The following is a 25,938-nucleotide window of genomic DNA, read 5'->3' on the forward strand; positions in this document are numbered from 1 at the left end:
ACCCTACATGCTCACATTACCGTTATTCCGAAGGCGGGAAAAGATCCGAGCGTTTGTGGTAGCTATTGCCCCATTTCTCTTTTGAATTTGGACGCTAAACTTTATGCAAAACTAATAGCAAATAGACTCCTCCCTTTAGTACTGAAATGGGTCTCTACGGAACAAACAGGCTTTATCCCCGGCAGGGAAGCCCGAGACAACTCCCTACGTACCCTCTCATTGATTGCACATGTTTGCGATACCTCCCAGCCCACCCTGTTGTTATCAACAGATGCTGAAAAAGCGTTTGACAGGGTGGACTGGGAGTTCTTGCTAGCGACCTTATCCCATCTAGGTATCAACCCTTCTCTCCTAAGTCAGATATCTGCCCTATATAACTATCCTACGGCACAATTGAGAATAAATGGTACTTTAAGCGAATCATTCACACTTCACAATGGTACGCGTCAAGGCTGCCCTCTTTCACCTATTTTATTTGCCCTCTCACTCGAACCTTTCTTATCTACAATTCGGCACAACCCAAACATTTATGGCATCACGATAGGCAATTTTGAACACAAATACGCCGCATATGCGGACGATATTCTATTTTATGTCCAACAACCTATAATTACTCTACCCAATCTGCTACAAGCCTTCTCCGCATATAATCAAGTCTCAAATTTCCAGATCAATATGTCGAAATCCGAAATACTAAATATTTCAGTCCCCCAAGAGACAACTAGTATTCTTCAGAAATCCTTTCCATTCACTTGGCAGAGAACAGCAATGAAATATCTCGGTATATTTCTGACCCCTAACCTATCATCTCTATTCCATGCTAATTTCATGCCCCTCCTTAATACACTTAAATCGGACCTACAAAAATGGTCGCAGCTCGCACACTCTTGGCTAGGGAAGATCAGTGTGATCAAAATGAACATACTGCCCAGGTTGCTATTTTTGTTCCAAATTATACCTTTCCAAATTCCACCTAGTTTCTTTAAATGTGTAATGAAAATTATAAGCAAATATGTCTGGAATAGACGTAACCCAAGAATTTCCAGATCAGTATTGTTTAGACTTAAGAAATTAGGAGGTTTAGCTTTACCGGACATTAAGCGATATTATATGTCAACAATCTTATCAAGGATTTCAGACTGGAAATACAAGGCATCAAAACTCTGGGTAACACTTGAGATGACACTAGGGGGTAATGATCTTTACAAACTGATCTGGATTCCTGGGAAATTTCAATGCCTACCCTCTACTACATCCCCACTCACTCGATCCACTCTGGCATGCTGGGACTTGCTACACAGAACTCAGAAGTGGCAATACAACTCCCCCCTTATGCCTCTGACTGGTCACAACTACTTCCCACACCAGGAAATATTGATCCCAGCCTCCACTCTTGGAACCTTGGGAATAATATTCAATTACACCAAGTCGTAGACGCCTCAAATATTGTACCATTATCACTGCTCACCTCGACGCCATTCCCATCGCTAATGGATCAATGGAGATATCTGCAATTAAAGGATTTTATCCAGTCCCTTCCAAAACCTCTACGCAATACATCCAGCTTATCGCCGATTGAATCAGCATTTATAGGAGACCTGCCGGTAGAAAGACCGCTTTCCTATTTCTATCAAGCACTGGGTTCACTCACCTCTGCTAACTACCCCACATTTCTTCACAACTGGGAGAGAGACTTAAACAAGAATCTGACAGATCAGGAGAAGTCGTCCATCCTCTCTTTAACTCACTCAAACTCGATCGCCTCTAAAATCGCAGAGGTTAATTACAAATTGTTGACCAGATGGCATTACACACCAGCAACTTTACACAAGCTCTTCCCTCAAGAGTCACCACTATGCTGGCGTGGCTGTGGAGATATTGCATCGCACGCTCACATCTGGTGGTATTGTCCTCTGATAAGGCCATATTGGCTTACTATTTTCTATTGGATTAAGGAGATTCAGGGTTCTGAAGTCCCTAATGACCCTTGGTATGTCCTTTTACACTGTACAGGCGAATCAGCGGGATCATATAGAAAGTCTATTACCCCGCATCTACTAAATGCTGCTAAAGCTCTTATCCCTAAGTTTTGGAAAACTACTAAAATACCTTCCTTACGCCAATGGCTGAGGGAAGTAGATCATATGTACTATATGGAGGATCATATGTACTATATGGAGGATCTACTCCAATAAAAAAAATTCTGAAATGAAGAAAAAAATGTGGTCCTGCTGGTTCGCCTTTAAATACACAGCCGTGTATGCGGAAATTATGGAATCTAGTTGAATATACAACATTTATGGAGATTTAATGTAACGTAGACCCTCATGAGGCAGACGGCAGCCCCTTCCCATCCCCCTTCCTCCTATACACTGCTTGGCTCTTTCTCTTTCTATCTCTCCCTATTCTCTCTTTTTATTTATTCTTCATACCAAAAATATGACAGGATTTAGTGTCTCCGACTGAGATCTCTGCTTTTTCAGTTACTATAGCGCTTATGATGAAGTACTTAGTTTACTTAGATGACACTCTTCTGAGATGATACGATGTTAATGCTGAAAATATCTGCACATATTATGATGTCTACATGTATTTTCTCCTTTTTGTGAACATCCTGTTTTTCAATAAAAACTTATTAAAAAAAAAAAAAAAAAAGATGCCATCGCATTTTGAGAGACCCAAACCTGGAATCGGTTACAGTTATAAAAGTTAGTTACAAACAAAAGTGTAAAAAAAAAAAATATATATATATATATATATATATATATATATATATATATATATATATATATATATATATAAAATTTTAAAAAATAGTTGTCGTTTTGTTGTTCTCTCTCTCTATATTCTCTCTCTATTATTCTGCTCTTTTTTACTGTATTCTATTCTGCAATGTTTTATTGTTATTATGTTTTATCATGCTTGGTTTTCAGGTATGCAATTTTTTATACTTTACCGTTTACTGTGTTTTATTGTTAACCATTTTTTTGTCTTCAGGTACGCCATTCACGACTTTGAGTGGTTATACCAGAATGATGCCTGCAGGTTTAGGTATCATCTTGGTATCATTCTTTTCAGCCAGCGGTCGGCTTTCATGTAAAAGCAATCCTAGTGGCTAATTAGCTTCTAGACTGCTTTTACAAGCAGTGGGAGGGAATGCCCCCCCCCACCGTCTTCCGTGTTTTTCTCTGGCTCTCCTGTCTCAACAGGGAACCTGATAATGCAGCCAGTGATTCAGCCAGCTGACCACAGAGCTGATCAGAGACCAGAGTGGCTCCAAACACCTCTATGGCCTAAGAAACCGGAAGCTACGAGCATTTCATGACTTAGATTTCGCCGGATGTAAACAGCGCCATTGGGAAATTGGGAAAGCATTTTATCACACCGATCTTGGTGTGGTCAGATGCTTTGAGGGCAGAGGAGACATCTAGGGTCTAATAGACCCCAATTTTTTCAAAAAAGAGTACCTGTCACTACCTATTGCTATCATAGGGGATATTTACATTCCCCGAGATAACAATAAAAATGATTTAAAAAAAAAAATGAAAGGAATAGTTTAAAAATAAAATAAAAAAGCAAAAAAATAATAAAGAAAAAAAAAAGTCCCCCCCTGCTCTCGCACTAAGGCGAACGCAAGCGTCGGTCTGGCGTCAAATGTAAACAGCAATTGCACCATGCATGTGAGGTGTCACCATGAACGTCAGATCGAGGGCAGTAATTTTAGCAGTAGACCTCCTCTGTAAATCTAAAGTGGTAAACTGTAAAGGCTTTTAAAGGCTTTTAAAAATGTATTTAGTTTGTCGCCACTGCACGTTTGTGCACAATTTTAAAGCATGTCATGTTTGGTATCCATGTACTCGGCCTAAGATCATCTTTTTTATTTTATCAAACATTTGGGCAATATAGTGTGTTTTAGTGCATTAAAATTTAAAAAAGTGTGTTTTTTTCCCAAAAAAATGCGTTTGAAAAATCGCTGCGCAAATACTGTGTGAAAAAAAAAAATGAAACACCCACCATTTTAATCTGTAGGGCATTTGCTTTAAAAAAATATATAATGTTTGGGGGATCAAAGTAATTTTCTTGCAAAAAAAAATAATTTTTTCATGTAAACAAAAATTGTCAGAAAGGGCTTTGTCTTCAAGTGGTTAGAAGAGTGGGTGATGTGTGACATAAGCTTCTAAATGTTGTGCATAAAATGCCAAGACAGTTCAACCCCCCCCCCCAAATGACCCCATTTTGGAAAGTAGACACCCCAAGCTATTTGCTGAGAGTCATGTCGAGTCCATGGAATATTTTATATTGTGACACAAGTTGCGGGAAAGAGACAAATTTTTTTGCACAAAGTTGTCACTAAATGATATATTGCTCAAACATTCCATGGGAATATGTGAAATTACACCCCAAAATACATTCTGTTGCTTCTCCTGAGTACGGGGATACCACATGTGTGAGACTTTTTGGGAGCCTAGCCGCGTACGGGACCCCGAAAACCAAGCACCGCCTTCAGGCTTTCTAAGGGCGTAAATTTTTGATTTCACTCTTCACTGCCTATCACAGTTTCGGAGGCCATGGAATGCCCAGATGGCACAACCCCCCCCCCCCCCCCCCAAATGACCCCATTTTGGAAAGTAGACACCCCAAGCTATTTGCTGAGAGGTATAGTGAGTATTTGACTACTGAGTTTATTTAATTGCTGCCAGTGTGTTCCACTCTTTCTCACAGTGTATTTTGCAAGGCCTTCCATCAGAGAAAACGAGAGTCATAGACCCTGTGTTAGCATTTTTTGTTTTTGTGTTTGATATCAGACTCAACCTGTCATTGTAGAAACAGTTTAATAAGCAATTCCCTGATGGGGCCTATTTCTACTGGTGTGTGCGGAGCTGTCAGGTCCAGTTAAGGGTCACTACTGAGAAACCAACAATTTAGCAACTCCTTATGGAGACAGTGCTACAACTTACTGCAATTTTTACAGAAATATCCACTCCCATCTATGGTAACCTTAGCAATATTTCCCCAAGCCTTACATGCATGCCACTAGACTGTCTATACCAGAGGTGGTCAACTTGAAAAGTGAGGCCCCCAACACCTTTACACCCCAAAATGTCATACCTGGTGCATTTTTCGCAGAGTATCATAATGCACACTGAAGAAGCTGGTGTATAATACTCTATACAGTGGAAGCATTAATAGCTCCCAGCACTAATGTCAGTACTATTAACCCCTTCTACATTGGTGATCAGTGGCAGTAAAATGAAATCCCCCTATCCCCCTTCATCGGTGGTCAATGGCAGTGAAAGGTAACCCACTATTCCACCCCCCCCCCCCCCCCCGACAATGGTGGTCATTGCAGTGAAAGTTAACCCCTCCCCCTGCATTTCTGATCACTTATCTGATCATGTGCTCCAGCGCCACTCTCTCCCCATGCCAGGACTTGTACTGTGGGCAGTACAAGTCCTCAAAGTCCTTTGATGCCTCAAAGTACGGTCTTTCTTTCAATGCCAGGTGCTTGAACACAGAAAGTATTCCAGTGCCCAGCACCTTGCTGTCATGCTGCTATCTACCTGGTGCCCAATAGCTTGCAGGCCACAGGCAGAGGGCCAGCTGGTCACTTGTTGGACACCAAGGTCTATAAGTTTTAGCACAAAACTCATAGCAACCTCTATGCTTTTGCATGTCTTTCAAATGGAAAGAATGACCTGTGCTGTAATCAACTCATTATTATTAGCCTCATGAAAACTGTACATTTTTACAGCTACTGCTAGGGTCGTTGGTAGTTTTTTCCTGCCTCTAAACTCCCCTTCATGGTAGCCTACATGTTCATACACACATAAACTTTTAGATGCATATAGTTGCAGGGGAGTTTAGAGCCAAGAAAAAAACCTGCTGCCAGTGCGTCCAGGAGCAGCAAAGTTTTGGCAGAAAAAACACTTGACGCACGTTAATGCATGTAAATGCATATTAATGTTAGGCGCGCTCAGCGTTTGAGCGTTAATTTATTTCAATGACCATAATAAATTATTTCTTTTGGCCAATGAAATAAATGAATGCCCAAATGTTCAATGCGGGCAAACGCTGGTAAATGCGTTACACACTTTTACATGTGTCAGACTTTTCTTTGCCAAAACGCTGCAGCCAGGCTTCTAGGAGAGTTTAGAAATGTCCAGTGTGCATGAGGCCTTAAAGAGGAGTTCCAGTCAATTTTGTGTTTATTAAAAGTCAGCAGAACCATCGATTCTCTCCATTTCCTCTCACCGGTGCCAGCATTACAAGTGTGAGCACCTGGCTGTGACAGCCTGCAGCTTCACAGCTGGGTGCGCACTGCGTTGCGCCTCCTTATTGGTTGGCCAATCTTCTGGAACCTGTGATGTGTCCCAGAAGATTGCAGGGAGGGAGGGGGAGGGGAGAACTTCCGCTCGGGTCGCCTAGGCGGTCCAAGCAGAAGTGGGAGCGGGTACCTGTCAAAACTAGGTACCCGCTCCCGCCCCAAAAAAATACATGCCAAATGTGGAATAGGAGGGGGAAAGGAGTGCTTAAAGTGGAACTTCCCCTTTTGGGTGGAGCTCCGCTTTAAATAGACCAGAAAGTACATCCTTAGCTGATCAGCCATTGTAAGGGTAGTGCGGACAGTGCAGCTGGAGTGAAAATGAAGTTCCTTATAAGGACCCTTTCACACATGCGGACCATTTGTCCATTTTTCATCCATCTGTTGACAGATGAAAAATAGACATCAATGCATCCCTATGGAAAAATGGATGTAAATGGATGATCATCCATTTACATCCATTTACATCCACTTCCGTCAACATCCGTAATTTGGAATGGATCAAAGCCCTATTTTTCTTCCGTTAAAAAAACGGATCGGGCGAAGAACAGATGTAAGCAGACAAACAGTCAGTTTTTGCATGACAAAATGACTTCAGGATTCAAGTGGTTAGGGACTCTAGCTGGCGGATTTAAAAAAAAACGATATAAAAAGGGATGAAAAACTGATGTAAACTTCATTTACTTCGACTGAACTGATGAAACAAACAGCCCGCATGTGTGATAGGAGCCTAGTCTCCAATGTGATTCTATAGCAATCATAGCATTTTGTAAAGTGGATCAAATTTGGTCTCACAGGTAATAGGATGATGGCAGATCTCCACCCTTAAGTCCTACATCCGCATAAGTCCTACATCCTATTCCCTATCACAGAGTTCTCCTTGAACCTCCTCCTGCACCTATTTTTTAAACATTCCTTACACCAATGCTGTATCCTGGCCTAGGCCAACAAGGCCCAGGCCTAGGGCAGCACTTTGCAGGGGGGCAGCACGGAAAGAGTCCCTGCCGGCTTGCGCTTCACTGTTAGTGTAGCACCAGTCTTGTGGAGCGGACTGGGCTGAGAGACAAATTAGTATGTGGGAGGGGGCGCCGCTTCTAATTTTGGCTTTCCTCTCATCCTGGACCACAAACCTTCCTCTCTGTGCTGTATGTTTTCTGCTGCACCATTGGCATGGTTATATCTTCTTAGTCCTCTCCATAAAATCAGAAATTTGTGCTTAAAGTAGAACTATATTATTTTTTTTACCATCCCTGTCCCATTGCAGAGATTTCCCTTCACTTCCTGCCCCATAGCCAAACAGGAAGTGAGAGGAAATCTATGCAAATTAAGGGAATCCATTGCCCCCCCCCCCCCCCCCCCGGCCCTCAGAATTAGTGTCCCCACTTGAAAATTTCAGGGCGGGTCTTAAACAACAAGGGGTGTGGCCTTGACAGGAAGGAGTGGGTCATATTTAAATTAGGGGGTGCACGAGTTTAGTCAGGCCTAGGGCAGCACAAAACCTAAATACACTACTGCCTTACACACATACCATATAGTTCACTTTTACAGTCAGATTGGGATAACACATAAAGTACATCATATTTGTTACATGTTCCCATTCACATAGCATAACTTAAAATTAATTAAAAAATTACTGCTTATCTATTTACATGCTTAACCACTTGCCTACTGGGCACTTTTAACCCCTTCCTGCCTAGGCCAATTTTCAGCTTTCAGCGCTATCGCATTTTGAATGACAATTGCAACACTGTACCCAAACAACATTTTTATCATTTTTTTCACACAAATAGAGCTTTCTTTTGGTGGTATTTAATCACCGCTGTGTTTTTTATTTTTTGCTAAATAAATGAATAAAGACTGAAAATTTTGAAAAAAATATGAAAAATTTTTTCATAGTTTGTTATAACATTTTGCAAAGAGGTAATTTTTCTCCTTTACCGATGTGTGCTGATGGGGCTGCACTGATGGGCACTGATAGGCTGCACTGATGGACACTGGTGGGCACTGATGAGGCGGCATTGATGGGCACTGATAGGCTGCACTGATGGGGACTAATGAGGTGGCACTGGTGGGCACTGATGGGGCTGCACTGACAGGCGGCTCTGATGGGCACTGATAGGCAGCATAAAGGAAAGAGAAATGCGTCTCTAAGTGCAACGGTTAAAAGATTTATTACAGGAACAATGGGATTAAAAACACTTACAAGATATTAAGAGGTCATAGACAAATAATGATTAGTCCTCATGCAGATCGCTGTTATCCTCGTCTGTCTGGGGGAGAAAAAGTGCTGTCATGCAGCTGTCAGGGTCCCAGGTGATGTAGATTGGCGAGGAGGTGAAGATGCGATGAGGAAAAAACAATCACTGGAAGCACTACATCTTCTTTTAAGCTGGATACACATTATACAATTTTAAAGTACAACTTCACTCTTTTTCAAGCTGTCTGTTTGCCAATACTTTATATGTTCTTCTTCTCCTTGCCTAGTGCTGTATGTGAGTAGTCCTTACTGCAGCACAGAAGGGTGCTCATGTAATGTGAGCAACATACATTATTATAGGACGTGAGTGACAGCACTGGGGTATTGAAAGGGTGAGCACCGCAAAAGAAAAATCAACAAACTTCTCTTAGGGTTAGCACTTGCTTCAAAACATGGCTTCGGACAGGCTTTGTTAAAGCTCTCTGAACGCCAGTCAAAGCCCCTGTCACTAAATAAAATGGTTAGCTTACAGTCCTGTTTACATTTTGCTTTTGCTTGGTGCTTCGATGAGGCTTCCATGGGGCTTCGATGAGGCTTTGGTGGAGCTTTGATGGGGCTTCAATTAACCTTTGGTGGGGCTTTGGTGAGGCTTCAGGGGGCTTCGGTGGGGTTTTAAGTGAGCTTTGCAATAAACTTCTGTGGAGGCTTTGAAGACACTTGAAGCACCACTAAAGCTACATGGGGTATCATTTTTTGAAGCGAAGCTGAAGCAAAGCAAAGCAAAAGCAAGGTGTAAACAGGACTGTAATCTAACCATTTTATTTAGTGACAGGAGCTTTGACTAGCGTTCAGAGAGCTTTAACAAAGCTTGTCCGAAGCCTTATTTTGAAGCAAGTGTAAACTAGCCGTTAATGTGTGTTGAAGCCAAAGCAAGTGTAAGGGCTCATTTACACTAGCTTCAACTTCAACACACATTAATGGCTACTATACCCTGGATCCAGGATCTGGATCCAGCAATGTGCAATGTGCACAAGTGCTTTGGCCATCTGAGACTCTTCATCCTGATTGGCTCCCGCTGCTGTCAATCAAAGTCAGTTAATGGACACATAGAGCTGCGGCTCAGCTAGGGTGCCCCACAGCAAGCTGCTTGCTGTGGGGGTGCTTGTCAGGAGGGAGGGGCCAGGAGAACCAGCAAGGGACCCAAGAAGAGGAGGATCCAGGCTGCTCTGTACTCTGTGTGAAACCACTGCACAGGGCAGTTATGTATGACATGTTTGTTATTTTTAAAGAAAAAAAAAAAACGAAAAACGAGACTTTAGTATCACTTTAATGCTGCATCATTATTTTATCTTTAAATACTTTTCCACAAAAAATTGTTTTTAGAAATCATCAATATTTCTCTACATCAAATGATCATTCTGCAAAAGCTTTTTTAGTATAATGTTTTCTTTCTATTTCAAGTATTTGCAAAATTGTTACTGTTATCAGTCAAAACACTGGGAGAGTATACAAAGGGCATGCACATGACTAGATGTCAGTAATTTGTTAGGTAAATTTTGTTCAGTATATCTACAAAAGGGAAATGATTCTATTGTTCTTAAGCACATTTACAAAGTCAGGTATAAATTACAGACATGACTAAGCACATACATGGCTTTTCTCTAACTGGATTAACAGTTTAGGTCTCTGATGTTGAGAAATGTACACACAAGGCTTGCATCCTTAACTGACATATAGTTTGGAATTTCAGAACAGAATATAATAAATGGAGGTACAAAAACATGCCACTATGACATTCTTTTGCATAATTAGTCTGGGAGAGAGAATATGCTTTATATGTGGCCTTATCAGCCTGAAGTCTGTTTTAAATACCGTATTTATCAATGTATAACACGCACCCCAATTTTAGGATGGAAGTTTAAGGAAAAAAACGTACATTTTAAATAAACTACTTTGAATGAAAATTAGGGTCACAGCTCATTAATGCATCCTGCTCAGTGCCCATCTGCAGCCTCTAAATTGCCCATCAATGCACCCTGCTCAGTGCCCATCTGCAGCCATTAAACTGACCAACAATGCACCCTGCTCAGTGCCCATCTGCAGCCTATAAATTGACCAACAATGCAGATTGTTCAGTGCCCATCTGCAGCCTCACCTTACCCATCATTGCAGCCTCGCCAGTGTCGGATTATCCCTGCTGTCTCCAAGGGAAGAGGAGGAGCGAGTGCCGCTGAATTACACAGAGTCGCGATCTCCTGTGTACCCGACGCTCCGTCACTCACAGCCACGCCTCCTGGCCCTGCTCATATGATAGACAGAACAGTGGCCCAATGCGGGGCCAGGAGGCGTGGCTGTGAGTGACGGAGTGACAGGTACACAGGAGATCGCGGCTCTATGTACAGTAATACAGCGGGGCTCGCTCCTCTTCCCTCAGAGAGAGCAGTGATCGGTGTATAACACGCACCCATGATTTTCCTTTGATTTTAAGGGGAAAAAAGTGCGTGTTATACACCGATAAATACGGTATATTTGATTGCCAAATTCTTGCATTTTGATGTAAACCAGTGAACGAGGCACCAAAATATACCTGTCAATGAACTGCAGTGGTGTAATACTAGCCATAGCAGCCCACTCAGGTTCTCTGGGGCCTAGGATTAGGAAGGGAAGCGACCCCGTAAGGCAAGATGTTGATGCAAAATAACCACTTGACCTCCAGAATGATTTGCCCCCTTAATGACCAGGCCATTTTTTGCGATACGGCACTGCGTCACTTTAACTGACAATTACGTGGTCGTGCGGTGCTGTATCCCAACAAAATTTAGGTCCTTTTTTAGAGCTTTCTATTGGTTGTATTTGATCACCTCTGTGGTTTTTATTTTTTGTGCAAAAAAAGACCAACAATTTTGAAAAAATAATAATAATATTTTTTACTTTATTTTATACTATATATAATAAATATCCAAAAAAATTAAAAATAAACAAATTTCTCCTTTAGTTTAGGCCAATATGTATTCTTCTACAAATTTTTGGTAAAAAAAAATCGCAATAAGCATATATTGTCATTGGCAGGGAAGGGGTTAACACTAGGGGGTGATCAAGGGGTTAAGTGTTCCCTAGGGAGGTGTTTCTAACTGTAGGGGCAGTGTACGGAGAGGGAGCAGAGAGAGATCGCTGTTCCTGATCACTAAGAACAGCAGATCTCTCTACTTCCCTGACATAACGGGGATCTGCCTGTTTACATTTACAGATCCCCGTTCTGGCTCTCTTAGGAGCAATTGCAGGTCGGCAAGCGGTTAACTGGCAATTGCGCAGTCATGTAACACTGTACACAAATCAAATATATATCATATTTTTTCACACAAATAGAGCGTTGGGTGGTATATAACCCCCACATTTTTTGGGGTTTTTTTTATTATTAAAATGAAAAAATACTAAAAATTCTGAAAATTAAAACCAATATTTTTTTACTTTCTGCTCTAAAACATATCCAATATAAAAAAAAATCTAGTTCCTTCGAAAATTTAGGGCAAAATGTATTTTGCTACATGTCTTTGATAAAAAAAATACCAATAAGTGTATATTGATTGGCTTGTGTGAAAGTTATAGTGTCTACAAACTATGGTATACTGTACATACTGAAATTTTTATTTATTTATTTATTTATTTATTTATTTTATACTTATAATGGCGATGATCAGCAACTAATAGTGGGACTGTGATAGAGTGGTGCGCAATCTGACACTAACTGATGCTGGGTGGGAACTGATTAGCTAACACTGACATCACCAGTGACACTAATACAGTGATTAGGGCTAATACTATACACTGTCACTGTACTAATGACACTGGCTGGGAAGGAGTTAGCATCTCAGGGTAATCATGGGGTTAAGTGTGTGCCCAACAAGTGTTTATGTGTGTATTAAGTGAAGTTTTTTAAGTGAATAGATTTTTGTGTATTAGGTGAAGCTTTTTAAGTGAAAAGATTTTTAAAGCTTTACTGTCACAACTTCACAACTTCAAGGTAGACAACTTAAGGGCATATGACTTCTCACTAATATGGTAGCAGTTGTTGCCACTTTCCTAGGTCAGGCAATCTTTGTCCTGTCTCACAACTCCATCTTATCCAGGACTACACTGTCACTGTACTAATGTCACAGGCTGGGAAGGGGTTAAAATCTTGGGGTAATCAAGGGGTTAAGTGTGTGCCTAACAAGTGTTAATGTGTTTATTAAGTGAAGCTTGTTACTAAAAATATATTTGTTCCTTCTCCCTGCTTTGGTAGGAGAAGAAACAAAGAGACCGTTCCCTCTGTATATAGAGCCTTGTGTTGATTGTCAACACAGGGCTCTGGGCTGTGATTGGACACAGCCGATCAGCAGGTCTCAACCATGAATCATTGGCACAGGACCTGCTGACTGTGAATGGACATAGCAGGAGTCAGTGGGGGCGCACACGCTGTGCCCAGGAGTACAGAGTGACATACAGGTACGTTGCTATGCCTATAGAACCCGCCTGTTCGCAGTCCCATGTGGGCACGCATTTCTGAAATGGTTAAACTATGATGTCTGCAGTATAGAAAAGCTGATTTTAAATGCGCAGGATCATCAGGATCTTTACTAGTCACAGATTTCTTTTCCTTTATCTGTTTTGTTTAGCTGTCATTGCAGTGTGGATTTATCGACCTCAGTCAGAACCTATTACAGTTCAGCCACTCAAAAATAAATTCTGTATACTTGATGCAGTCATTCTGAAGTGGTAAAATACAGAGCGCCTCCTTAGCTAAAACCTTATAAGATGGCTGACGTTTGTAGTTCTGCAAAAAAAAGTAGAGTTGAATTAAGTTGTAGGGTAATTGTGTGTAGTAGTACAACAATTATGTAATCATACAATATATTATTACATTGTTATTGTATTGTACTTACATTTTTACCGAACACTAGACTACTACTTCTTAGGCACCTTTCACACGATCGGACCGTTCAGGTCCGCCTGTCAGTTTTGACGGCGGACCTGAACGGGCAATCCATGTTAGCCTATGGAGCGACGGATGTCAGCGGAGACATGTCCGCTGACATCCGACCCGGTCTGATCCGCTAAAAGCAGACGGATGGCCCTACGTCCAGGTCCATCGCTGGCGGATTGGATCGGGTGAGATCTGATGAAAACGGACATGCTGTCCGTTTTCATCCGATCCCTCCATAGGCGGCAGCGGCACCTGACAAGCCCCTCCCCGCTCAGTGAGCAGAGAGGGACCTGTCATCCGCCGGCTCAGCGGAGATCAATGGAGAGATCTCCCACTGAGCCGGCATACCGAGGCGGATTCTGTGGCAGCGGAGTCCGCCTCGTGTGAAAGGGGCCTTATGCCCGATCCACGCGATGAGATTATTGGACGAATGATTGTCTGTTTTTTTTTTTGCATGCTAATTTCAGATTGAATCTGATGAGTTTACTAAAGTCACGAAAATTCGGGTGCGACAGAATGAAAAGTCGGAAGTGATGTCATGTGTTGTAATGCATTTGTATTGCATTTTCGAATGACAGCTGTACTGATTAAACCAAAATCATACGATCTGGCATCGTCCAAAAAAAATTTCATGCATGTCTGATCAAATAATATTGGATGAACTGTCAACTGATCAGCTCTGTACTAACGATCAGATTATCGTACGATCGCTCCGAAATCTGTATTTTTCGTATGATTTTCTGATCTTGTGTACCGGCATTAGTGTTGCTGGCCGTATCAGTGAGAGGGATTACAATTTGCAAAATGAGAAAGTCCCTGAGATCTGATATGCTGAACATGACAGGTGAGCTATTGAGGACAGAGTCATTAGCTGGAAAATGAAGGGTAAAAATGAATTCCCTTCACTGCTGACGTTCCTTTCCAAATTATCCACAATACTGTTCCCTAGTTACTAACTATGTTGACAGCTCTCTTACCTGCGTTTGAGTTAAGCATACATACAGTATGTTAAGATCAGTGACAGCATTGTCACAGTTGGCATTGCCAGGTGTCACAGACGGAGGTCTCCCAAGGGCCCCCCCCCCCTCAGAATTTTGCTAAGGGTCCCCATGATCTTTATTTATGCCCCAGCATATTAGCTAAACAATCAGCATGCATCAGGAGAATGGTTCATTACAGATCCTAAAGCAATATTTGATTGAAAAAATGTGATAACAAACATATGATGATTTTGTATATATCGTAATATAAGCTAGATATAAAATAAAAAATCATAACACTGTACAATACCACACTTAGTTGTTGTGCTGCTGGCTTTCCTGTAGAACTCATTCAGGTTGATCCAAAGGTTGAAATGCCTTTGCATACCTTACTCAGAGCCGGCGCCAGCATAGGCAGCTGCCTTAGGGCGCCGGACTGTGGGGGGGTAAAATTCTTATCCACAGCCAGGCATAGAGAACCAACATGATGGATTATTATGGTACCAGAGAGGAACTATTTCACAAACTACTTCAAAATACATTTATTATACAAAAAAATTCATACATAGAAAAAACACAGTAATATCATCCAAATGATTATGAGGTTCAACAGAATAGTTACAAAAGGTATCACAGAAATGGTTGACGCGTTTTGCTTATTAGCTTCTTCAGAACCAATTACTCAGTGATTTGCAACAGTTTATTGTTCTCAGAGATAGCCAAGTCACATGATATTGACATCACACATGTGGGCGTGTATACAGGCTGAAAATCTCCACCTTCCTGAATTCTCAGCACTGAAGAGACTGTGCAGTTTATGATGTAACCGTGGTATACAGATCAATCAAAAAGGTATATAGTGGCAATATTTTCATGTAAAAAGAAGATTTATTATGAACTATTTTCATATTGCTGGGTTTAGTAACACTTTAAGAGGGAGAATGAGACTCTTCTGCTGCTGAAAAGGTACTGTTATAATTAAGCTAAATCATATATTATTATGCTATATGTTATAACATAATAATTTATTATTTATCTATTTACTGTGAAATTACTGGTTGGACGTTAGAACTTCAAACGTCAGTAATTTGTCCGTTAAGCCGCCTGCTTGAGTACAGTTTTTGAAAATATAGTAAATTACCTTAAAAACAATATATAATAATTATTTGCATATTACTTACTTATGGTAATTAACCCTCATGAACGCCTGTCAGCTGCAGCTATACCACTAGTTGAAAAGCAATCCACGACAGATCACTTTTCAGAGGGCAGTAAGTATTACCGAAAGTGAGAAAGAAACTTGAAACACATCATCCATTTCACACTCCCCTTCATCCAGGTCAATCCACAGCCACTTCCCATGTTAGCCACCTCCCTTCAACTAATATCACAGGTGACCATTTCACAACCTGCAGGTGCAAGACCCTACTTCAAAAGATATCATTCCCAGTTACTCCCCCCACCCGCTGATTGATATCCCTCCATGACCACCTCACACCCCCCTGCTGACAGACCTCTCTCCCCAGCCTGTCCCCACACACCCTACCACCTGCTATGTACATGTGATTTTTTTTTTAATACATTTGCAAAGATTTTAAACAAACTTCTTTCATGTCGTCATTTTGGGGTATTGTTTGTAGAATTTTGAGGAAAATAATGAATGTAAAAAAAATTGAAATAAGGATGTAACATAATAAAATGTGGAAAAAGTGAAGCAATGTGAATATTTTCCAGATGCACTGTATATATAACGTATTGTTTATACTTACTTGCATATTCACCAATTCGTATTTGAGCTTGCGCCTCAACATATAGAACATATTATATTTTGGGAATGCACCAAAAATTAATGGCAGCAGCTGATTGATAAACACTGATAGAAACTAAACACAAGGGGCGCCATTTTGTTTATGTTCATGTATCTTCTTACCTATTTCCAATGGCGGTAGGAAATGAACAGGATTGGTCATGTCTACACTGAGGATGTAAATGCTGTAAAAGGCCACTTTGACTTTTAATAGGTTGGGGGGGGGGGGGGGGGGGCAAGGGAGGGGAAATGCAAGGGGTTTTATTCCAAACAGGACCTGTATTTAAAGCGTGAATCTGAAATGCCTCAGTTTTTTCCTGATGAAAGCAGAGAGTTGAAGCCTTTGGAGAAACATCTGAAGATGATCCCCCTTGCTCCTATTTCCCATGTCTTCAGGAATCATCTGACACTTGAATGCAATGTCAAATAATGTGCAATGCCAGGATGCACATTCTCAATGTAATAGCCGCTGGCTTCCAGGGTCAAAAGTCACCTTTCCCTTTTATCATTTATCTTTGCCCACTTTCTAGCATTTAAAGAGGAACTGCAGCACTGCAGCATGCTCACATAATTTGTAATAAAAACATCTTTGTCATTCTGAAGCTTCCCTCCAACCACATATTATTTTATAAATACTGTGATTCTGTAGTTGCCAAATATGCTGCAGAAATCTCCCTCTACGAAGTCTGGCTGCATCCATTATAACTGTGGGCAGCTGAAGCTGCTGCCTATTCACTTCCTGAATTTACACAGACACACAGAAGCACATCTCCAGCTCTGCAGCTCTCATTGGCCCTATTATGACTCATCCCCCCTCCCTTCCTGGCAAACTCTCACGAGAGTGAGGGAGAGAGCTGTGCATGATGTCATAAGCCTAGGTTTTTTTACCAGACAAGAAACAGGAAGTGGGCTGTATAAGGTATTTACTGGCAGAAAAAAAAAGTTTTACTATCCAAAGTTAAAACAACAAGGGCAGAAGATTTAATAGATGGAAAGATGAAAAAATGGCTGAAGATCCGCTTTAAGAACAAAAAGTCTGGCACTTTAAAAAAAACATTAACCCACAAGCAATGTGTTGAGGGGAATTTACACTCCTTTAGATATCTTGTTACACACAAAAATATTACTGAATGAGTTGAATAGGCACTCATGAACTTGGCAAATGGCTCCTATTCGTTGCCGCAGCTTCTGCTACTATTTCCCAGTTCTCTCCTGCTAGAGATGACTGTGCTATGAAGCAAGACAGCAACATCAGACAACAAGTAGAGAAGGAAATACAGTGTAAAACCTCAACTATCTGATATGTCCTCATGTTCTGCACACAAGGTGTCGATTAATCTTCTCAGCTGTTGTGAAAGGGTTTTTATGAATTTCCTGTAACTGATCTGTTTCAGGAGCCTTAGCTTTGAAGCATTCCAAAAACTTGTTTCAGATTGGCATGGTTTGGCCCGGAATTTCTACAGAGAGCTTAAGAAAGGATTTTCAGCAATTGATATTGGTAAGAAGACAATTTTATGTATTTTTAAAAATTTATTTCTGAACATTACCTACAAAATTATCAGTGCTAATTTAATTGCACTGCCATGCACAATGACTCTATACAGTGCCTTGCAAAAGTATTCACCCCCTTGACATTTTTCGTGTTTTGTTGCCTCACAAACTGGAATTAACATGGATTGTTTGAGGATTTGCATCATTTAATTTACAGAACATGCCCACAACTTTGAAAATGTTTTTTTTTTTATTATTGTGAAGCAAACAACAAATAGGACAAAATAACAGAAAAAGACAATGTGCATAACTTTTCACCCCCCCTAAAGTCAATACTATGTAGTGGCACCTTTTGCGGCTTTCACAGCTCCAAGTTGCTTTGGATAAGTCTCTATGAGCTTGCTACATCTTACCACTGGGATTTTTGCCCATTCTTCCTTGCAAAACTGCTCCAGCTCCTTCAAGTTGGATGGCTTGCGCTTGTGAACAACAATCTTTAAGTTATTAAAGTAAGGAGAGGAAAGAAGGGATTTTAACGGTGCTTACAAATAATAATGAAAAACCAATAATTTAAAAATATAACAATAATTTTAATGAAAATATAGTTAAAACACAAACAGGGCCACTTTAATCACTAGTGGTCAACAATTTATAGTAGGTGGTCATTAGCGGATATTCAGTTTCAACAGAAGTGGCTTATTCGTATATTAACCTGACATGTTTCGCAATAGCTTCATCAGGGGATATACGAATCAGAAAAGCGAAAAAAACTGTACAGAGATACAAACAAAAAAATGAATTAAATAAAAAATATATAAACGTATAACATATGTACCCCTACCATTTCACAAAAATGTTAAAAAAGACAAGAGACGGTTTTTGACAATTCCTTTATTAATGTCTTCTTCTTTCCCTGCTTCTTCTTCCATCTTCTTCTGGTCTTCATTCAGTTTTTTTCCTCCATCTTGTTCTTCCCCCATGATGTCAGAGGGGGGCGGGGTCACCCGGTTACATAATGGGTGACCCCGCCCCCTCTGACACCACGGGGAAAACCATAGGGAAGTCCCTGTGAAGTCCCCGTGCGTCAGAGGGGGCGGGGTCACCGGGTGGTCCCGCCCTCAATTATATAAGAACTGTCAGAAGAACAGAAGCGTCACACAGCGGGAACCTCCCATGGATGCAGATCGTCTGGAGAACGAAGCGGGGAAGAAGAAGCCGGAGGAAGATGCGGATGAGAAGACCAAAGGAAGAAGCAGAGGATCGGAGGAAGAAGCAGAGGAAGAAGTGGGGGAAGAACAAGATGGAGGAAGAAAACCGAATGAAGACCACAAGAAGATGGAAGAAGAAGCGGAGAAAGAAGAAGACATTAATAAAGGAATTGTCAAAAACCATCTCTTGTCTTTTTAAACATTTTTGACACTTTTTTTGTGAAATGGTAGGGGTACCCCATTACCATTTCACACGGGGGGTGGGATCTGGGGGTCCCCTTGTTAAAGGGGGCTTCCAGATTCCGATAAGCCCCCGCCTGCATACCCCCACAACCACCGGGCAAGGGTTGTGGGGATGAGGCCCTTGTTCCCATCATGGGGACATCCTCCCCATGTTGAGAGCATGTAGCCTGGTACAGTTCAGGAGGGGGGTCGTCCCCCCTCTTTTCCTGCGGCCTGCCAGGTTGCATGCTCGGATAAGGGTCTGGTGTGGATTTTTAGGGGGACCCCCGCGCCATTATTTTTTATATTGGTGGGGTTCCCCTTAAAATCCATACCAGACCTGAAGGGTCTGGTATGGATATTGAGCGGGACCCCTAAGCCATTTTTTTTTTTAATTTGGCGCAGGGTTCCCCTTAAAATGCACACCAGACCTGAAGGGTCTGGTATGGATTTTGAGGGGGACCCCTACGCCATTTTATTTTAAATTTTGGCGCAGGGTTCCCCTTATTATCCATCCAATCAATTGCTTAGCATGTCCTTAGAGGGACAACTTCTTTTCTGAGCTGCCCAGGATACTCTCATGAAGGATGCTACTGTGAGTAAAAGTACCTATCTTCCTCATCACTGTAGAAGAAGCCTAGGGCTTAGTTAGGAAGACCCAATTATTGTCAGAGGTCTAGAAGAGTAGCTTTTATTACTCCCAAGCCTCCCCTTTAAAGCTGGTCTTCTAAGTTCCACAAGCCTTCTGATAAATCCCTTTCCGCATCACTTTCCAAAGTGAGGGGACAGGTGAAATATTTGCAGACACATAGACAACCTGAACATCAGATGCTTGGGTGCAATAAGTAGTTTTCAGGAGCTACAAGCTAGAGTTTTACTCCCAGCCCCATCCCAAATTCATGGCATGCAACCTGCCACCACATGGATTAGCAGATCTCCATACAGTCCTGGTGGGTCTTTTGGAGCAGAGCATAATCTCCCCAGTGCCTAAAGCAGAATGGTTCCAGGGGCGTTACCTCAAACTGTTTACAGTACCCTGACAAAAAGGGGTATCTTCTCCATCTTGAATATCAGGGCTCTAATGTCTATATTCAGGCCCAGAAATTCTCCATGGAATTCATGAGGTTTGTTATAGCCTCCCTTCATCAGGGAGACTTTCTGGCCTTTGTGAACCTTAAGGACACCTGCATCTGTACCTGCATCTCCTCATATTTTCAGTGCACCAGTGTTTATTTGCCTTTGCTGTGGGTTCCCTGACATTTGGGCTGTCTTCTGCACCCCAGGTATTAACCAAATTGCAGGCCCCTGTGTTTGCCTTGCTGCACTCCACAGGTATCCCCACTGAGGGAAATTTAGACAACCTCCTCTGAGCAAACATCAAGGTGCTAAAAGACCATATTTATCACAACTGTCCAGACTTTGCAGAGGTTCAGCTGGGTCCTGGACCTTCAGAGGTCAGTGCTGGAACCAACTCATTGCTTATAATATCTGGGTATTATTCTAGATACAACTCAAGCCAGATTTTTCCTTACTCAGACATTCTGCTCCCAGATTCAGACTCTTCAATTTTGTCTTGAAGAGTCCTGGGACTGATGGCAGCCTCTTTGAGGCAGTCCCATTTGCTCCGTTCAACTCCAGACCCCTACAACACAACATTCTGTGGTCATGAGACAAGTCATTCTAGTCCTTGGACAGACCAATTAAGCTGACACAGAAGACCAGTTTGTGCTAGCATTTGTGCTAGATTGATGACACTTGAAAAGTATAAGGGATTTTTTGTGTATGTAATGTAGAAATAATTTATAGATACACTCATAAAGTATGATGGTGAACTTAAGTATCTACATTTAATAATAGATAGAACAGCGGGTAAATACATGTACAAAACGTGTAATAAATTAAGATACCATCCAGGTTAGCCCTTGGGGAATCCCAAATTAGGTGTAGTTCTTTAGACTAACCAATACGTGGAGTTCCCTTACGTCTGCTTTACAAATCCCTAATCTTTGGAACCAAACAAAGATTAAGGAAGCACAGATACATTTGACACCAAATATGACAGTTTCCATCCTGGATCTCACCTAAACTACTGAACTTCTAATGTGCTTAGGAAGAAAATAACAGATATTTCTTCTATCATTCTCTTCCCCATGATCTTCATGTTATTTCCCAAAGTGTTTCCTTATTCTTTCATTAAGGTGCCAATAATACAGAAGAGCAGATATATACACACACACGCTATATTACTATATGTTTATCTTTAGGATATGTTTAGTACCAATTAAATCTTTGAAGCAGTGTGAAATTTATTTTTAAAAATGTATAATAATTTTCTTTATCTGGTATTCAGATAATGATGGAAAAATAACAGCTGCAGATTTAAGAGAAGCATCCAAATTGGCTGGATTGTATTTCACAAACAAAGAGCTTGAAGAAATGCTACAAGTGGCAGATAAAAATGGAGACTGCGCAGTGGACATAAGTGAATTCATTTCCATCATGCTAAAAACCAGTTTGTTTTAGTCAACACACAATCAACCACAGTTAGCATGACTCAATTTCCATTTCCTGTCTGCGGACCCTGTGTAAGTGGCTACAGTGGGTTTTTTTTCTTTATGTGGTAACTACAAAGGGCTCTTGAATACCTTCTGCCCAGTTTTGACTACTGGTGTTTTATTTTTACATGGTAACCCCATATTACTAAACTTGTAATAACTTCCCAGTTCTTAGAAAGTGTGCTCTCTGCATGAGAATGGTTTTAAATGGAGTTTGTAGTTTCCACAGAATTTTACTTTTGGTATTTATATGTGTTAATTTTTAAAAATTCACTGTGACATTTGAAGGGGTCATTTTTTCATGGCTGTGATAACTGGGCATTAACTGGACATTGCAGTGTGGGCACCCACTGACAGCACTGGTTTCAAACTAATGACTGGGCACCATGCTCAATGGTTCCTGATCATTTGATCATGGCAGCCAAATATGTTGATAACATTCCACTCATCTGACTGTTACTGCCAGATTGACAGATGATGGGGCAGGCTGCAGTTACAATAAAAAATAGTTGAAAATATATAGAATTAAAAAAAAAAAATTTTAAGTGTAAATTGTGCATTTATAAAACATGTTTCCCATTTGTAAGCATATATAAAGCATAAGCAGATCACTTGTTAAAATAATGGACAAAACAAAAGCTATATACTGTATATCCCATAAAATGTAAAAAAATTTTTAGGTAGACAAATTAGTTATATACCGGTAATGATAATCAAGCTAACCAACACTTGCTAATATTGATAAGAAATAAAAAAACAATTGTCTGATATTTCAGTATTTTACTATGATTTGTTTTGACTTTGCATTTGCGTTAAAGTGTTTGATACCCTGAAAAAAAAAAATATACACCCTGTTCCTTAAAGCATGCATAACAGCACAGTGCTTGTGCTGTGTTATTTGGCACCTTGTATCACCTATAAAACCTGGCTCATCCTGCCTGGTTCTGCCCCCCCTGTAAACTGACCACGGTTTATCATGGCTGCTGAGCCCTAACACCATGGTCAGTTTACGTGCCTCTGTCATCTGCAGCCCTGCTGCGTTCTTCTCTGTCTTCCTCTCCCCTCTCCCTGTCAGCCTGTCAGCTTGAGACACTGCCCGCCCCTCCCCTCCTGCTGTTTTAAAAAAAACTATAATCTATGCATCCCATCCCCTCTGTTATACATCAATATGTGTACCAGTGTCTGATCTACAAAAAAAAGATGCTGATATGTACCTTATATCAGAGCGTCTCCTGGCACTCATGTGACAGAACAGCTCTCTCTCCTCTCTCTTCCCCGGCTGACGTCAGCGGGAGTTCTCAGCCCCTCCTGCTATAGCTGTCAGCTGGGGAGAGGAGAGAGCCGAGGAGTCACATGAGCGCTGGGAGATGCTCTGATATAAGGTACATATCTGCATCTTGTTTATATAGATCAGACACTCGGAAACACATATTGTTATTTAACAGAGGGGATGGGATGAATAGTGGCTTAACAACCACTTTAAATGTATTTAATTATTTTTTAAAGCTCATGGTCACATCTGATTGTGACAGCACCACCTGATTTAACTATAAATAATTGGGCTTCCAAGCTGAATGTGGTATGATGAATGCTAATAGTGGATAAAGAAAAATTCAACCTTTCGTGAACTTGTACAATCCCGTTTAACAATTCTTCATTTTTAATGAAATTGTTTATTAAAGCTTCCACCCTTGGTGTACCCACAAAATACTTACCCTTAGCCCCACTCTGGAGATCTTCACTGTGCTGTGTCCCCAGCAGGCCCTGTGTCTGTTGTGCCATAATTTGTATGGATTGGCCATACTCCACTGGATGACTGTGTCTACCATAAGAAGGGCCCAGCCATAGTAATGAATGAAGCTTGGACTAAAAATTAATTTGTCCATAAATCCATTTGTGCAGTTCAAAGCCATCTATGTGAATTGAAATTACCTAATGAACTTCATCTGGGTCATAAATGACTTTATCTGATGTGTCTGTTACGATTTAATTTCATTAAAATGAGTATTATGTGAAGTGGCGTCCAACAATTATAACATTGGAAAGCATCATCCCTGTGAAATCATATGAAAAAAAAAACAGTGAGACTTTACAGTAAATATACCTCCAATGATTATAACCACAGAAACATATAAAAAAATTATACAGCTTTATTTGCATATTTAAAAACATGTCACATAAGGATACACAATGTCTGATTAGACGCCACTTTTGCCACAACAGGTAGTGGAAAGACATGAATATAAAATACTCAGAGACCATATACCATAGGTCGACGTGTTTTGCAGGATGACCCACTTTCTCAGGACCTTGGATCTCACACAAAAAGAACAATCACTAAAATAATATCAGAAAAGACATATCATATATACACAATAATTTAAAAAAACTATACCCATCACCAAGGAAGAGAAAAATCTCTTCCTAATACTCTTATATACACTAAATCAATTCTATTTAGTTTAGAGAAAAAAGGCAAAACTTATGGCATCATTAAGCCTTGGAAATGTCGTGGCCCGGAAGTAAAAAATGTATCTAGCTTCTACTTGTAGTATTTTATTATCAAAATTATCACCCCCACCCCATGTTGGAGGATGTACCCTGGCCAAGGCCTGAAATTGTAAAGATCAGGTTTGTATTTTTTTTATTTGTGATAAGTAGCAAAGTGTGTGGGGATAGGCTTGTCTATGAGACCACATTAAATGTCAGATATGTGGTTTTTGCTGCGTCTCCAAAAATAACGCTTAGTCTTCCCCATGTAATAGCACCCACAACCACATGTGAGTAAATAAATGACACTTACAGTGTCACAATTTACAAAATGTGTTGCTTTCAAAACCTCACCATTATATAAAGTAATATCTGTGCCTGATTTAAAATAACAATGATAAGTGCAGGATCCACACTTAAAGATGCCACAGGGGGAGTGTGCCACATGGATCTTTACCCCTATTTTTGGAGAAGTGACTGGCTACCAATGAGTCTCTAAGAGACTGGTTCCTTCTAAAAGTAATCCGAGGCTCAAGATCAACAAATAAATTAATTGTTGGATCATCCTGAAAGAGATGCCAGTGAGTGTTTTACAGGGGTCTCAAACTGATGGCCCTCCAGCTGTTGTGAAACTACAAGTCCTATCATGCCTCTGCCTGTGGGAGTCATGCTTGTAACTGTCAGCCTTGCAATGCCTCATGGGACTTGTAGTTTTGCAACAGCTGGAGGGCCACCAGTTTGAGACTCCTGGTTTAAAATCTTCCTGCGTTCCTTACTTTAATTGCTAAATTTAGTAATTGGGCAGATGGACTGGCTCTGGATTACCCTGGAAAAGTAATACATTCTGGGATTAATCTTTGCTTCATTGTATGCCTTTTTGAGAGAATTCTTACTATAACCTCTATGTAGAAATTGCTCCCATAAAATACTGGCCTGGTTTCAAAATCAAAATCTCGTTGCTACAGTTACGTTTGGCTTGAAGGTAGTGACCTTTGTGTATTAAATTGATCAAATAAGAGGAGTGAGCACTTTTGTAATGGAGCAAAGAATTACCAGCCGTGGTTTTCCAGAAAACATCTGTACTGATCAAACCATCATTGTCTTTCTTGATGTAGAGATCTACAAATAAAAGACATTCATTGTCCCGGGAAAATGTGAATTTCAAATTGAGATTATTAATGTTCAATTCATCAACAAAGGATAACAATGAATCGCTAGGTCCTGTGCAAAAAATGAAGATACCATCTATATATCTGCGCCATAGCAACACATGGCGCAGATAATGCGATCAACTATCCCACCCTTCCAGATACAAGTTAGCGTACGATGGGGCACAAGTGGTCCCCAGTGCCACTCCCTGCACCTGGAGGTAGGGATAAGCCGAACACCCCCAGTTCGGTTCGCATCAGAACATTCGAACGGACCGAAAGTTCGCACAAACTTTTGAACTCTGTTAAAGTCTATGGGACTCGAACGTGAGAAATCAAAAGTGCGACTTTTAAAGGCTAATATGCAAGTTATTGTCCTAAAAAGGGTTCGAGGACCCGGGTCCTTCCCCAGGGGACATGTATCAATGCAAAAAAATGTTTTAAAAATGGACGTTTTTTCAGGAGCAGTGATTTTAATGATGCTTAAAGTGAAAAAATAAAAGATAAATATTCCTTTAAATATCGTGCCTGGGGGGTGTCTATAGTATGCCTGTA

The 25,938-nt window shown here is 40.8% G+C and overlaps 1 protein-coding gene across 1 annotated transcript in view; it reads left to right on the top strand.

The window, feature by feature from the left end:
• Nucleotides 1–22,876, top strand: part of LOC141105307 (uncharacterized) — a 59,246-nt gene extending 36,370 nt beyond the window's left edge. The window contains exons 4-5 of the mRNA XM_073595181.1: nucleotides 17,664–17,767; nucleotides 21,541–22,876. Of these exons, the coding sequence (XP_073451282.1) occupies nucleotides 17,664–17,767; nucleotides 21,541–21,713 (277 nt within the window). The 3' untranslated portion in view covers nucleotides 21,714–22,876. The remainder of the gene's footprint in view (nucleotides 1–17,663; nucleotides 17,768–21,540) is intronic.
• The last annotated feature ends 3,062 nt before the right edge of the window (nucleotides 22,877–25,938 follow it).

This window comes from Aquarana catesbeiana, linkage group LG08, assembly GCF_042186555.1.
Source record: "Aquarana catesbeiana isolate 2022-GZ linkage group LG08, ASM4218655v1, whole genome shotgun sequence".
NCBI classification, from domain to species: Eukaryota; Metazoa; Chordata; class Amphibia; order Anura; family Ranidae; genus Aquarana; species Aquarana catesbeiana.